Raw genomic sequence first — 13,943 nt, forward strand, 5'->3', positions numbered from 1 at the left:
ACAAAAGGTATGTTGAAGTCCTAACCACATGTATCTATGAATATGATTTTATTTAAAAATAGGGTCTTTACAGGTGCAATAAAATTCAGATGAAATCATACTGGATTAGGGTGGGTCCTAATCCAACAACTGGCGTCCTTATAAGAGGAAGGGAAGTTGGGCACACAGACATACACTGAAGGAAGGGGGCCATGTCTTCACACAGACACATAGGGAGAACACCACGTGAGGATGGAGGTAGAGATTGGAGTGATACACATACAAGCTGTGGAAGGCCAAAAATTGCTGACAATCACCAGAAGCTACAAGAGACAGATTCTTTTTCAGAGCCTCTACAAGGAACCAACCCCAAACAACCTGGTTTGGGGCTTCTAAGCCTCCAGAACTGTGAAAGAATATGTGTCTGTTACTTCAAGTCACCGGGTTTGTGATACTTTGCTATGGCAGCCCTAGGAAACTAATACAATGGGCAAGGGTAGAAACAGGAGGCTATTGTAATAGCCCTGTCAAGAGATGATGAAGGTAAGGGTTGGGATGGTAGTGGTGGAAATGGTGAGAAGCTGTCAGATTCAGTATAGATTATAAAAGTACAGCTGACAGAATTTGCTGATATACAGGATATTGAGTGTGATAAATGTTAGCTTTATTATTCCTTGCATGAATGGTTTCAATATTTATCCACATGCAATATATACTTATAAATGTCTAATTTCATTGCCCCAGATATCCCAGATTTGAGGCTTTTCAAACTAGGATCATTTGCCCGGGCAATCAAAAGACGTTTATTTTGCTGTGTGACCAAAGAGTAAATCACATTACTTCTCTGGGTCTCAATCTCCACATGGCAAAACAAGAAAACTGGGCTTCATTGCATGGTTTTATGGTTCTATTATTATCAAGGATTTGGCTGCCTTAGTATTGATAAATTTTCCAGAGGATAATAAACTGTTTTCTGATTTACACATTTGAAAACCTATGTCCAAGTTTGCAGTAACTTTTAACAACAAAACTCTCCTCATTATGGTTGATTCTCTGCCATTTAATATCTCTAGTACAAGGAATGACCCACCATATTTTAAAAAAGAATTACAGCGAAACCAAAGTAATCTTTGCGTGCCTTTTTAAAGAAATATGGAAGTTGAGTGGGTTGCTTAGTGGGATACTGAAACTCTACCTGAAAAAAAGCTTTGGAATTCTGGGCCTCAAGATTTCTGACTCCATTTTTTAGAGCATGCTCTAAATTATCTACCATCAGTGTATATATGTTTGAATTTTAGGTGAATAATGAGTTTATAAGGCAAGATAATTAGAATAGTAAGTATTTAGGATTTACTCTGTATCAGGTACTGTTCTAAGGGTTTTTAATTTTTTAACTCAATCCTCACAACACTCTTATGAGTTAGGTACAATTAGTATTCCCATTGCACAAATGAGTAAGTTGAGGCACAGAGCAACAAGGAAGATTTCTTTATTGCATTAACAAAGGATCTTACATCAAGGGCAAATAGATTGGATACTTTAAAAATAATTAAAATAAATGATAAATGCAAGGCAATTTGGAGACTCAGTAGCAAAGAAAAAAGTTTTGTCAGAATCCCGCAAACTAATTCTGACAGAGTCTATAATAAAACACACATCTCCATGAGTCCTCCTCCTGCCTCCAACCCTTGTTGACTTTAGTTTTCTAAGGAGGAAAAAGAGGACTGAGAACCAGGCCTCGGGGCACCTGAATGAAATCTTGCCAGTTCTCAAACACCTGTTAGATCTGGTTCCCAAGAAGTTTTGAAGCTCTTAAATGTATCCTGGTATTGTTCCTAAGTCACTCCCTTGCTAGATCCTTGATAAATTAGACTGCTACTTTAAAAATGTGCTTAAATCTCTTTTCACTTGAAATTCAGAGCATATATTTCCTTTCACACTCTTGCTTTCTAGAAAATCCTAGCTTTCCTAAGAATTACTCATTACTATTTCACACACCCCAGGCCCACTGTTTGAGGTCCTACAGCCTTGGCCAGGTCCACTGCAGTGATGGAACAATCAGTATTGGGCAACCAGACTAATCAAAGTCTGCGAAGATCATTTATTGATTCAACAAAACACTGTAACTCAAATCTGTAACAATGAAAAACGTGGCCTTGTCACTCAACCAAATCCTGGAAGTTGTGAGCAACCTTTGAAGCAACCTTTATAGCAGTATAAATATACTTTGGGAACTGATAAAAGGACACGATTTTACAGTGCCAGTAGTGTAACTAGTTGCCCCCGGTAGGTTTTAACTTCAAATAGGTGCAAGAGTGGTTTTGAGAAATTCCTGAGTGGCAAATGAGGAAACCTTGGGCTGAGACACAAGCCCAGCCCCCCATCGGGGCACATCCAGGGCACAGTGCTCCTGACCTAAGGTTCTTAGAACCTTGGTTAGAGGCAGAGGTTCTCTTGGTTAGGGGTCAGACTACTGTGTTGACCAGCAGGGGTGTGCGTGGAGATGGGGGATGGGGTGCAAATCCCACACTGTTAGCAACCCCGAACCAAATTCAGGAGATCTTCCAGAGCAAACCCTTCACCATGTCAAGCTACTAACAGCAGGCCTAGGGATTAGCCCTATGCCACTCCCTCTCTGTCCCCCTACATTCACAGTGTCGGGGGTTTTGTGACTCACCCAACCCTTCCGTAATAATCCCACTGTGGGCGGGGCTGTGAGTTTCTCGTCCCTTCCTACCCTGACCCAGCTCTCTTCCCATGGGCTCCAGTGCAGGGCCGGGCACAAGCCACCGCGGTCCCCGCCCTGCCGGGCATGCTCAGTCCGCGGGCCATGCTTTGACTGCGGGACCGGCAGCACCCGGCCGGTGCGCGCGTTCCCAGTGCCCGGTCCCTTTAAATCGGGCTGGCCCGTTGCTAGGCAACCGCGCGGCCGGCGCTGGCGCTGCACTGCGGAGGCTCAGCCTCGGCCGGCCCGGCCGGGTCGTGGTGGCCAGTGCCGAACCAGGGGCTGCCGCCCGCCAGTGGTGGCCGGCTTCGCGGAAGAGGGGACCCGGCTGTCCAGACCGCACCCACGCTGCCAGGTATGTCTGCGGAAGGGGGAGCCCGGGGTGCCCCGGGTTCGCCCCTCTTCTTCCCGGCGCGGGGATAGGGGGTGCGAAGGGACAGAGAGCCGGGATGAAGGCGCGCTCGTCCCCACCTCGACCCCCACTGCGGGTGTTTCCTCCCCTAAGAGCCCCAGGTTGGAGCTGGCGAGCGTGTGAGAGGAAAAGGAACGGGCATGGGAGTGGGGGTGTGGAAGCCGAGGAGTGGGGTCAGGCCTCCCCTGCCGCCCGTCAGCGATAGAGTCAGGACTGGGGAGGTGGAAAGTGTCACCTGCAGTGGGGGCTGGAGCAGCGACCCGAGCCACCTTTCTCTCCGCTGAGCGATGGCAGGAGTTTTAGTTAACCATTGACAGAGAAAACCCAAACTATGCATACAAAGATACAGCTTTACAGCAAGAATGTGACTCCCATGCTAATAAAGTCTCAGCCTTTGGAATTAAGGTGACTCCCCGTATCTTTTCCTTTTGGAAGGAATGATTTCACACTCATAACAAAGAATTGGGGTAATAACTACTCACAGGGCCCAGTTTTCGACGGTACTTAGCTTCCCCCTCAGTAGCTTCCAAACAATAGAGAAGACAATTTGTCCCGTGAAGTGGACACTTGTGCCATGTTTGGACCCTGAAAGATTAAGGCAAAAGTCAGGATGATTTTCTCTTTTTAATTGTTAAAAATTAACTGCCCTCTGAGGGTGGGAGGCAAGACCTAAGCTCCAGCCCTTTGATAATGTGGTTCTTGGCATGCTCTTTTATAACAAGTATACTGCTGTTGCCTCCACCAGGGTGGCTCATTTGTACAATACGTGCTAAAGGTGAAGAACTATTGTGTTGACTAAATGTTACCATGATTCTTGTCCCATCTGATATATGTGCTGCTTGAGGAAGGAAGACTAGTGGTATAAAAGTTGGGGAAAATGGGTTGACAACTTAAAATGAGAAATTACCTCTTAGTGTCTGACACCACATTTCAGATAGGCCAAGTGACATTCTAAGTATATCACTTGTAATTGTAATCTACATCTCAGCTATAAATATGGATTTGTGCATTCTGCTTAACTATATTTCCCGGTTATGCTGAGGGGGCAGATTTTTTTTCCAGTTCAAACTAGAGAAAGCAACATCCAGTAGAAGACCTTGGGCCTCAGGAAGTGTAAGTACAGTTGTGCTGGCTGATATCTTGTTAGAGGTGTTTAGAAGCACAGAGCCTTACTCAACATAAATTTCAACCTTGCATCATTCTGCATTGTCAGTTTACTTTCAAGAAGGCTTCATAAAAGACAAAAGAAAAGTGTCCTGAAGACTTTAGCTAAGCAAATAAACTTCAAGGGAAAAATAAAAGTCTTTCCCCTAAAATGTCACCCAAAAAACTTTATAAGCCAAAGGAGGAAAAAAATCCCTCAGTTAGAATCACAGCATTATAGTATTTTCAGAAAGAATATTAAGAGTCATCTATTCAACAAATATTTATTGAGGGGTGCAATGTGTCAGGTAACAGGGATACAAAGATGAGTAAGATGCCAGGTGATAATAGCATATTGGTGTAATAAAGGTCTGTATGAATGCCAGAAAAACTCAGAGTGCAAAGTCATCCTTGCTGATTTTCAAACTAATACTGTATATGAACTTATTTGAAAGTTATTGGTGGTTCTGAAAAACAGTGAGACTTTTGGAAAATTTTTGCTAAAGAAATTTATGATTAAAAATAAAAATATATTAGGTTGTAGAAAATACCACTTTTCTGCTCAGGTAGAATCAATTTTGTTTCATAAATTTGGGAACATCAACAACTAACTTGCAGGAGTTAAGGCTAATTCTTCTCTGCGGATACAGATTAAATTAATCCAAGACTGAAGTTTAGGTTTCCCTCTACTTTAATAGTCCTACATTTTTTTCAAACTAACTTGTAAGGTCTAAGGATTTCAGACTGGACATTTTGGAGCACATATCTTGGAGAAGGGTTAGGTTGCTTAACTTTCTGGTTTATGTTCAAAAGAAGGGTAAGGAAAACCTGAAAATTAGCAAAACCTGTTGTTTACCGTACACTTTAAAAAATGCTCCCATTTCCATTTCATTCATTTCTCTTTTTTCCATTTTCACTCATTTTTCTTAAGCACTTGTGAAATAGGTATATTGTTCCTACTTTACACCTGAAGAATCCGAGGCTCCCAGAAGGCAAGCCTTCATGCAGGTGTACAGTGTGGGAGCCAAGATATCTCACCCCTTCAGTCTTTTTTCCACTATAGTCCACATTCAGTTTCTTTCTCAGAAGCTCCCTTTTCCTTCTTCTCCACAATTTTACATGGTTTGATCAGCCTTGACTTGAGATAGTTCATTTGGGTCCTCATTTTGGTATTCAATGTTTTTCTGCAAGTCAGTAAGAGAGGGAAGAGAATGGGGAAGCTCCCCTAGAGGGGGCAGGTCAGGATTTTTTCCTAAGAAAAAAGGGTAATGATGGCAGAGTTTTGTGCCTGGAAGCAGTGGAAGTAGGAAAAAAAGGTTGAGAACCACTAATTTGAACCAAGAACAAATTGGACAACTGAGCAAAGAAGCAAAGCTAGTGACTTCCTTTGTAACAGACTTTTTTCCTGTTTTGGCAGAAGAGTTTTGCTGAGAGTCCAGAGAACTGAAACCGTCCAAGTATAAATGAAGAAAGTTCCTTGTGCTAAGAGGGGCCCTTTGTCTTCACCTTACTGCCCCTGGGCAGTGACTAAAAGCCATGCCCCTAACCGAGAGTTGCTGAAGGGCTGGGGATAGTGACAGAAGTTTGCTGAACACGGGTTGGAGATGACCTTTTCCAGTCATCATTCCTAGTTTACAAAGTTTGTGAGGAAGGGCTCTTGTGAGATGTGAAAAGACCTTTGGCATTCTTCCAGAACTGTTTTCCAGTCCCTGCCTACCCCTGCCTGAAAGAATAATTGCATTTTGCAGGCTGATCTAGATTTATGCAAAGAGATGATCCTGAAAATTTGAAAACAAATTCTAACTAAATGGGATAAGGTAATAGAAAAAACATATTTGATTTATGTCATCAAATTTCCCTAAAGCATGTGATTCAAAATATGAATATTTTAGAAAACAATTACATTTCATATCTATCTTAATGTGAGTATACTCCCCAAGACCCCACCTTAAATATGAAACTGAAATGGTTTGTGAATTTCTTTCACAACAGAGAAGAGTGTATTATTTTCTGGAGCTATTTGAGGATAGATAAGCATTCACCTAAGATTTTTATGGAACAGTGTACCTAAGAGTCCATAATAAATGATCACTCTTTGCTCAGCTCTCGACATTTATATTATATCACATTACATTATAAATTCATTTTCAATTTATTTTATTAGCAGTTCCCAAATTGTTTAGGTAAATATAAACCACTTCCATGATCCCTTATCCCTTAAAATAAAAATATTTTACTACTTTGCTACTGCAAAAATAAGTCATCAGAGGATGACTGGTGATGTTTCCAGTGAGACACTAACTAGAACCATCAAGAGTCCATTATTAATTCATGTCAGACACAAATGAATAGATACAGTCATAGACACCCATACCTTAACAATGCATGGGGGGGGGGATTGCTTAGAGGACCACTGATGTTATTTTTGTCATATGACTTCGTATTGTTTTTCTGTCTGTGTTCTGGCTTATTTCTTTCTAAAGAAACACGTTTTTCATTTCTCTTGGGCCTCCTTCCCCTACCCTTCAGGACTTCTGTATTTAATGTAGTGTTTGGTAGGCACTTATAGTAATAAATGTTTACAACTGACCCACTAAAAGGCATGCTTACACTCTCAATAATGGCTTCTGGTTTGGTTTGCCTTTTGCTGCAACAAATTACCTAGTCAAATTTATTGAGAACATTATGACTGCCAGGCCAGGGTAGAGGAGTGTCATTGCTTCAGAGCATATTCCTTGTTCTTGCCAGAAAATACTAATGCCATACTTGTTCTGCATAAAAAACAAACAGTGCAATTTGCAAAGAGAAAATGAGGTTGGCAGCTTTACCCCCACTCTGGGCTTTGCCATGTTCTACGACTAGATTTTGGAACAAGCCCTTAAAGGATATCTTGCCAGTGAAAGAGAGAAGGGAAAAAAAGAAGCAGCTTAGAGACCCCTTGACCCTGCTCTGTGTAAGCCATGAGAGGGAAATTCCAAAAGGCTTTTCAAACCTTTCTCTTTCTGTTCTTTGATACGTGGCATGCAATTCTCCTTACCCTCCCCCCTCACTTTTCCTCTTTCCTTTTGTGACTCTTTAAAAGATACCTAAGCTCTGAAAATAGCAGGGTGTTTTCTTTCAATTTGTGGAACGAAAACCTAGCAGATGAATAAAGAGGGATTTTAGAACAAGCACTGACCTGGGAGACAAGGTCCTCAATTTTACTACTACAGGCTGTATGACCTTGGTCAAGTCATTTAATTTCTCTGAGTCTCAGTTATGAAATAAGTGGACTCTTCCCAGTTCTGTGAAAAGCATTGGCTGTACAGAGTTTATTAAAAGGTATTTTGTTTCAGACACCCAGGAAATTATGCAGAGACTCAGGAATGATAGTAAAAATTTAAAATTGTGTGTGTGTGTGTGTGTGTGTGTGTGTGTGTGTGTTGTCAAAGATTTATGAGTTGGACATAAAAGTCACTTTTTCAAGAACAAAATTATCAGTGAAAAGAGTTTTTTATTTTAGTCTTTATCTATACCTAGACGTCTATCTCAGATGTGTCATTATTGCTGTCACCAGGCATAGAGTGTCCTCACTTGCCCCTGTGTACACCTCCTTCCTGATCAATCCCAGTGTCCTTTATCAAGAATTAAGTAGGAGGAATAGTAATCTATCTGTCATTGCTAACTGATTAGAAGCATTTTTATCTTTTATTGAATTGTCTGGTAAAGATCTGACTGCTAAAAAATGTGACTGGCTATTACCATCACCCTCTTTTCTTCTGTCTCTATTCCTTTCCTTTATGATTGCTGTACTAATTCCTACTGATTTGCATTAATATTTCTAGAGAGGAGAGAAATTAGGATAATTATAATTTTCCCCTTTAAGAATAGATAGCTCATAGATGCTTCTTGATGGTGACCATTGAATAATAAAAGTCAGTAAAGACTGTTTCACGCGAAAGGAGGTGGTCCCCCAATGGCAAATACATACCATGACTTTCAAGTCTGAGTTTATCACTGTGGTCTGATTGAGTAAACTTCAGTAAACCTTGGTTTATGGCTTTTGAAACAGTCGTTTTAATACTTTCATTGAACACTTATCTTTAAAGCATACATTTAAAGAATATTTGTACCTTCCCCTATCCTGAAAGCTAAATAATTGCCAGTAGGGATGTACCCTTGGGGATAGTGAGTCCCTTACATCTTTTTTTGGGGGAGAGGGATTGGCATGTTCAGTATCTGTAAGTATCAAGTTTATTCCTTCATGGTCTGTCGCAAAGAAAACCTATGTTATTTAAAATAAACTATTGTTGCAAGGAAAAAAACTGGAGTGATAATACACCAAAATAGTCATCTCAGGGCCATGAGATTATGACAGAGATGTCTTATGGTTTTTGTGCTTTTCTGTATTCTCCAACGTTGCTACAACTATTCAAAGAAAATATTAAGAAATAAACACACCATTTCTCTTTACCAGGAGAAAATTACATGTACGTGCATAGGTAAAATAGACAGGCATACTTTGATTTTTCTCAGTGGTGATGCTACAAATATATTACATTAAATTTATGTATGAAATGAGTAAAGTGACCCTCTCCTTCTGTTCACCCTTTAGGGAGTGACTTCAGCTGCCCATTTGGTGGTTTCAAATGCCAATGGCCCTCAACATGTTGCTCGGGTTCTTTTTTCTCCCTTCTCTCAGAAGTAGTCACTGATCAAATATTTCAGTGCTTTGGGAAAGCTGTATGCTAAGGACTTGATTTCAGTAGAGAAGACTCTTTGAAACAAAATGATCGTCCTCTAATTTTTATAAATTTGGAAAGTTGGTTGTGACTTATTATACTAACTTTTCATTTAAAAACTACACTCGGAGTCAGTATCTTGAGAAAAACACATTTGGTGGCATTAATATTTTCGGTTGTTGACATTAGGTTCTCATCGTGAAATTGCTGTCAAAATGGATAGAATTCAGTACACTTGGCAGTCTTACCTAAAAGCAAAGCCCAAGACTGGAATAGCAGGAATTTATAGGTCAAAACAGAAGGGCATTTGGCAGAGGTAGTCATAAGGAAGTCTGCATGGTATACTTTACCAAAAGCAGCTCACATTTCATTAAGCCCTAATGTTTTAGTCACTTTAGAGAATGAATAAACAGCAGTCCAATCCAAAAGGACTAGAAAAAATCAGACACATTGAAAGCACAGGTATTACCAATATTAACCTATTAATTTCAAATCGCTTTTGTTATTTTAAAACAGTCTGTTTTTATGTATACAGTTGTTTTCTCATAGAATTACTTTATAATATACAGGTAAATGTGTCAATTTGTTGGTTATATTTCATAGGAACAAAGAATTTTAGAGCTGGAAGCATCCATAGAACTTAACTGGTTCAGCCCTTTCAATTTATAAGGGAGGAAACTGAGGCCCAAGTCACTCCAAGTAAATTGGAGAGCCAGCCCTCAGTTGTTTAGATTCTGTCATCCATAAGCCAACATTCTTATTTCTTTCTACAATACTAGCTGCCAGTGTAAATAATATGTCTTTGTTTTAAATTTTGTTTTTCAGGTATTGGAAGAGGTACCTGAAGAAATGGATGCTAGAAGGAAACACTGGAAGGAGAATATGTTTACTCCTTTTTTTAGTGCACAGGATATTCTAGAACAGTCTTCTCAGACTGAATCTTCTTCTGAACAAACGACTGTAGATAAAACCAAGAGAATGGAAGGAATTTATAATTTGTCCAGTAGAAAGCTTCAAGAAGAAAATAGATTTAAGAAGAAAGAATATATTTCCCAACTAAATGAAAAAGAGCAAGAACCAAATTTAAGAGAGAGAAAGAGAAACATTTCAAAGAATGAAGCAGATACAAATTCAGCCTCCTTTGAATCATCTAATGTGGATATTACAACAGAAGAAGGCTTTAACAGAACAGAAGATCATTGTACCTGGAGTACAAAGAAATCACCAACTCTACCACGGCAAGACACGAGGAAGAAATTTACTGAAGGCATGTCTCCCAAAGTTCGCCTGAATATTTTGAATGAAGAACTGGAAGAACTTAACATGAAGTGCAGAAGAATAGAAGAGGAATTTGAAAATGCTGAAAAAGAACTTTTGAACTCCAAAAAAGAAGTACCCACAAAACCCTTAAATTTTCAAGAAACAGGGACAGGTACTTCAAAGAATTACTGGGAACTTCAAGCTTTAAGAAATGACCTATCTGAAAGAACAACAAATGTAAAAAACTTAACTGAAGAGCTCCAGCAAGCCAAAGAAGTCATCCATAAGTTGAACCTAGAAAACAGAGATTTAAAAGAAGCTATTAGGAGATTAAAGCGTCAAACTGAGATTGGAAATACGCTTATAAAAGAAGACACGAAATTGTATTATGAATTAGAAATGGAAAAGATTCGTGGAGAGCTTGATGCCATCAAGCAGGAACTGAGAGCTGAGAAGACCCTGCAAGCAAGAAATAACAGAGCCCTGGAGTCACTTAGAAAACACTTTTCTCTGGTAGTAACATCATCAAGAACCTTTGACCGCTTTACTGGAGATTTTTTTTAAACTTTAAAAAAAAGCCTTTCATTAGGCAAGCCATTGAGCCAAATCAGTGTTTATTGTGCTTTCTTTGTGTATTACTTAAAATGTGTATAATATAATGTGATTTTCATTTTTGGTGAATCAGAATATCTGTAAAACTTATAGATGTTAGCTTCAAAGCTTCTGCTTTCTCTTTCTAATGGCATTATCATAAGAGTCCAAATGAAAATGAAGCTTTGAAAATCTCTTTTTTATATATTTATATTTATATATACATATATATTTCACTCAAAAACACATAGGAATTCACCGAATCACTTACGAATACTAATCAACAGCCATTTTGTGATCTGATGAGCAATATGTCCTTGGCACATGAATATTCTTCCATCTGTGTTCATTGATGTGAATAATAAAAATCTTGTTTATGTGTTTAACATATGCCTGTGGTCTTGTGGCTGCCTGTTCTAACTCAATGGGATACCAAAAATGTATCTGCTTTCTTTGGGGTCTAGCTTTAATTAGGCACATATAAACATCTCAGAAAAAATGCAGTTTTTTCTTCCCCCTGCTGTTTTCCCCATGCTTTCTCTTTTGACCTGGCCACGGTTCCCATAGACTAGAAGACGACTTAGAGACATTGCTGTGACCTTTGCTAGAGCCATTCTCTTGTCAGCAGTGGTTTTTGCGTTTTCTTATGTTGACCAGCAAGGGGCGTTGTTTACACAGTTCTTCCAAAATTCGACCAGAGGAAAATTTCTAAGCTTTTTGCCCAGCTCACATCACAAGCTGGTGGGGTCGGTGGTGAAAAGTGTTGGATGTCATCTGGATAAGCTTTTAGTGAGCTGGCTTGATTTATACAGTAATCCAGCCCTGTAAGGGGCCCAGGCAATGACAATTTGTTTTATACTTACAAAGAGTAAAAATGTACTGTCTCAGTCTTTCGATGGAAGTGATGGGCCAGTTGATTTTTTGCAATTGTTTATATCAATTATCAACATTTCCTATAATTGGAACTCTATTTACATGGTATTTTTAAGCCCAATGTAGCAAATGTAGTTTCAGGCTATGAGGGTGGGATACAATCGTAAGGGTTTAGATATTTTCCCTGATGGGAAAATCCCCAGACTGGGATTCAGTACACTTGGGTTCTAGTAACTGCTCTGCCATTAACTAGTTAGTCAACCTTCTAGGCCCAAAGCTCTCACCTTGTTATAACAAGGCAGCAGATCTATCATCATGATTCTGTCCAGTTCTAAAGTCCTGTGAGTTCACCTAATGATTTTATTTGCAAGTGTAACTATACCTGTGAGGAAGTAAAACTCTATCGCATCGGATGCATTCAGTTCTAATACTTTGGGGTGGCCTATTTTGCAGACCCCTTTTTCAAAGGAAATATGAGGGGGACCCAAAACTGGAATTATCTTTTGGAGGGTGGGCCTTTTGTAGTACAGTCTTCCCCTGCTAGGTGAGTGTTCTAGAAACCACTGGTATCAGTGTACCAGCCAGCATTGTAAGAGGCTGTGTTCAACTTCAGTTAATTTTTTGTAACAAGCAGGTGATTGGTTCTTCCACCATAACAATACACCTGTCCACACTGTGCTGAGTGTTTAGCAATTTTTGACCAAAAATGGAGTGACCCTTGTGCTCCACCCTCCCTATTCACCTGATCTCACCCTGAGCATTTTTGTTTGTTTGTTTCCCCAGATGAAAAAAGTTCTCAAAGGGAAAAGTTTCACTGATGTGGAAGAGGTAGCACGTTGGTAGAAGCACTAAGAGGCACCAAAATTGATGAGTTCAAAAGTTGCTTTGAGCATCGGAAAAAGTGTCTCGATAGGTGTATTTTCTTAAACAAAGAGTACTTTGAAGGTGACTGAAGTTTAAACATGTGAGAATAAATACACAATTTTTAATAAATAAATTCTGGGTTTTGGGGGTCCCTCCCCATTGTATTTCTAGGAAGGAACTGGAATACAGGTTTCTGGTGAGACAAGAATCTATGTAAAGGCCCTATAAAAAGCCTAGGTCCAGACACTAGCCAGGGAGACAATATGCAATCCCTAACTTCAGAGGGCCCAGGAGAAAGGGGAGCCAAGGTTACAGAGCCAATAGTTTGGAGCTGGGAATGGATCACATTTAAAAAAAAAAAAAAAGCAGGGCTGGGCTACATTGGGGGAAAGCTGAGCAGTTACTATTCCTCTTCGTGGGCAGATGGGAGTAGCAGTAGGTTGAACTAGTTGAAAGAACCAGAATCAAGGCAGGCACAATTATTCTGTCCCGTTCCCTCTGTTTTCACTTTGTTGCATTAGGTACACCCCATTTTGATCAGACTATGTTGTCACTGTGCTTTCTAGTATATTGAATGGGAAATATGGAGGTTGGTTTGTTTGTTTAAACAGGGATGGTGCATCAGGCATTCATTCCTTCAACTCATCTGTTGGGTAAAATATTTAAAATCAGCAATGCAACCACACACCATTCACTATCAACTTCCAATTCTTTGCTCATTAGGAAGCATGGAGTGTCACAGTGCTCTAGAAATATCTGCTCCACCTTGGTTCATCACCCAGTTCTATAAACATTTGCTGAGAGCACTTATTACCATTCTAAAACACATTTACATAAATATTTTGACATTCCTGAATTTAGGACACATCTTCAAACTGATGGCAGGTCATAGTATAATTGTCAAATTTTTTCTTGGTAATTCATGAAGTAATGGTATGTCTTATAATCAATGGAGCTTTAGATTCGATGAAATATGGTATGTGCTAGGCTGAGGACATAAGGATAAAAGAATTTTTGAATAAGACAGGCCTCTGACCCCGAGGACCTTACATGTACAACTAACTAAAACAATGTGGTAAGAACTATACTAGCAATGCTAATATAAAGTGCTATGGGAGCATAAAGGAGGATCAATTAATTCTGCCTTTGGGGCTGGGAACAACTTCATAAAGGAAGTGACATTTGAGCTGGGCCTTGAAGGATAAGAAGCATTTTTTTTCTGGGAAAGCATGGGGGTTAGGGAGGGGACATTTCTAGAATGTGAATGTGGAAGATCTATTTGACTTTAAAGAGGACTCTTAACAACAGTGATTAAAGTACTGGGATGTTAGGTGTTATTGATTTTTATATTTTTCACATTTGGGAGTATATGTTT

General features: G+C 39.6%; 1 protein-coding gene across 1 annotated transcript; it reads left to right on the forward strand.

Moving 5' to 3' along the window:
• Positions 1-2,768: 2,768 nt before the first annotated feature.
• On the forward strand, positions 2,769-11,169 carry CCDC160 (coiled-coil domain containing 160). Its single transcript, XM_008050912.1, has 2 exons — positions 2,769-3,059; positions 9,806-11,169. Exon 2 carries the CDS (start codon positions 9,830-9,832, stop codon positions 10,802-10,804), a length of 975 nt encoding a protein of 324 aa, XP_008049103.1. The 5' UTR covers positions 2,769-3,059; positions 9,806-9,829; the 3' UTR covers positions 10,805-11,169.
• The last annotated feature ends 2,774 nt before the right edge of the window (positions 11,170-13,943 follow it).

Source organism: Carlito syrichta, unplaced genomic scaffold (assembly GCF_000164805.1).
Source record: "Carlito syrichta isolate Samal-C Ts95f unplaced genomic scaffold, Tarsius_syrichta-2.0.1 Scaffold154232, whole genome shotgun sequence".
NCBI classification, from domain to species: domain Eukaryota; kingdom Metazoa; phylum Chordata; class Mammalia; order Primates; family Tarsiidae; genus Carlito; species Carlito syrichta.

Coding starts and splice junctions, on each gene's coding strand:
- CCDC160 (XM_008050912.1), top strand. CDS start 9,830: ATGGATGCTAGAAGGAAACACTGGAAGGAGAATATGTTTACTCCTTTT.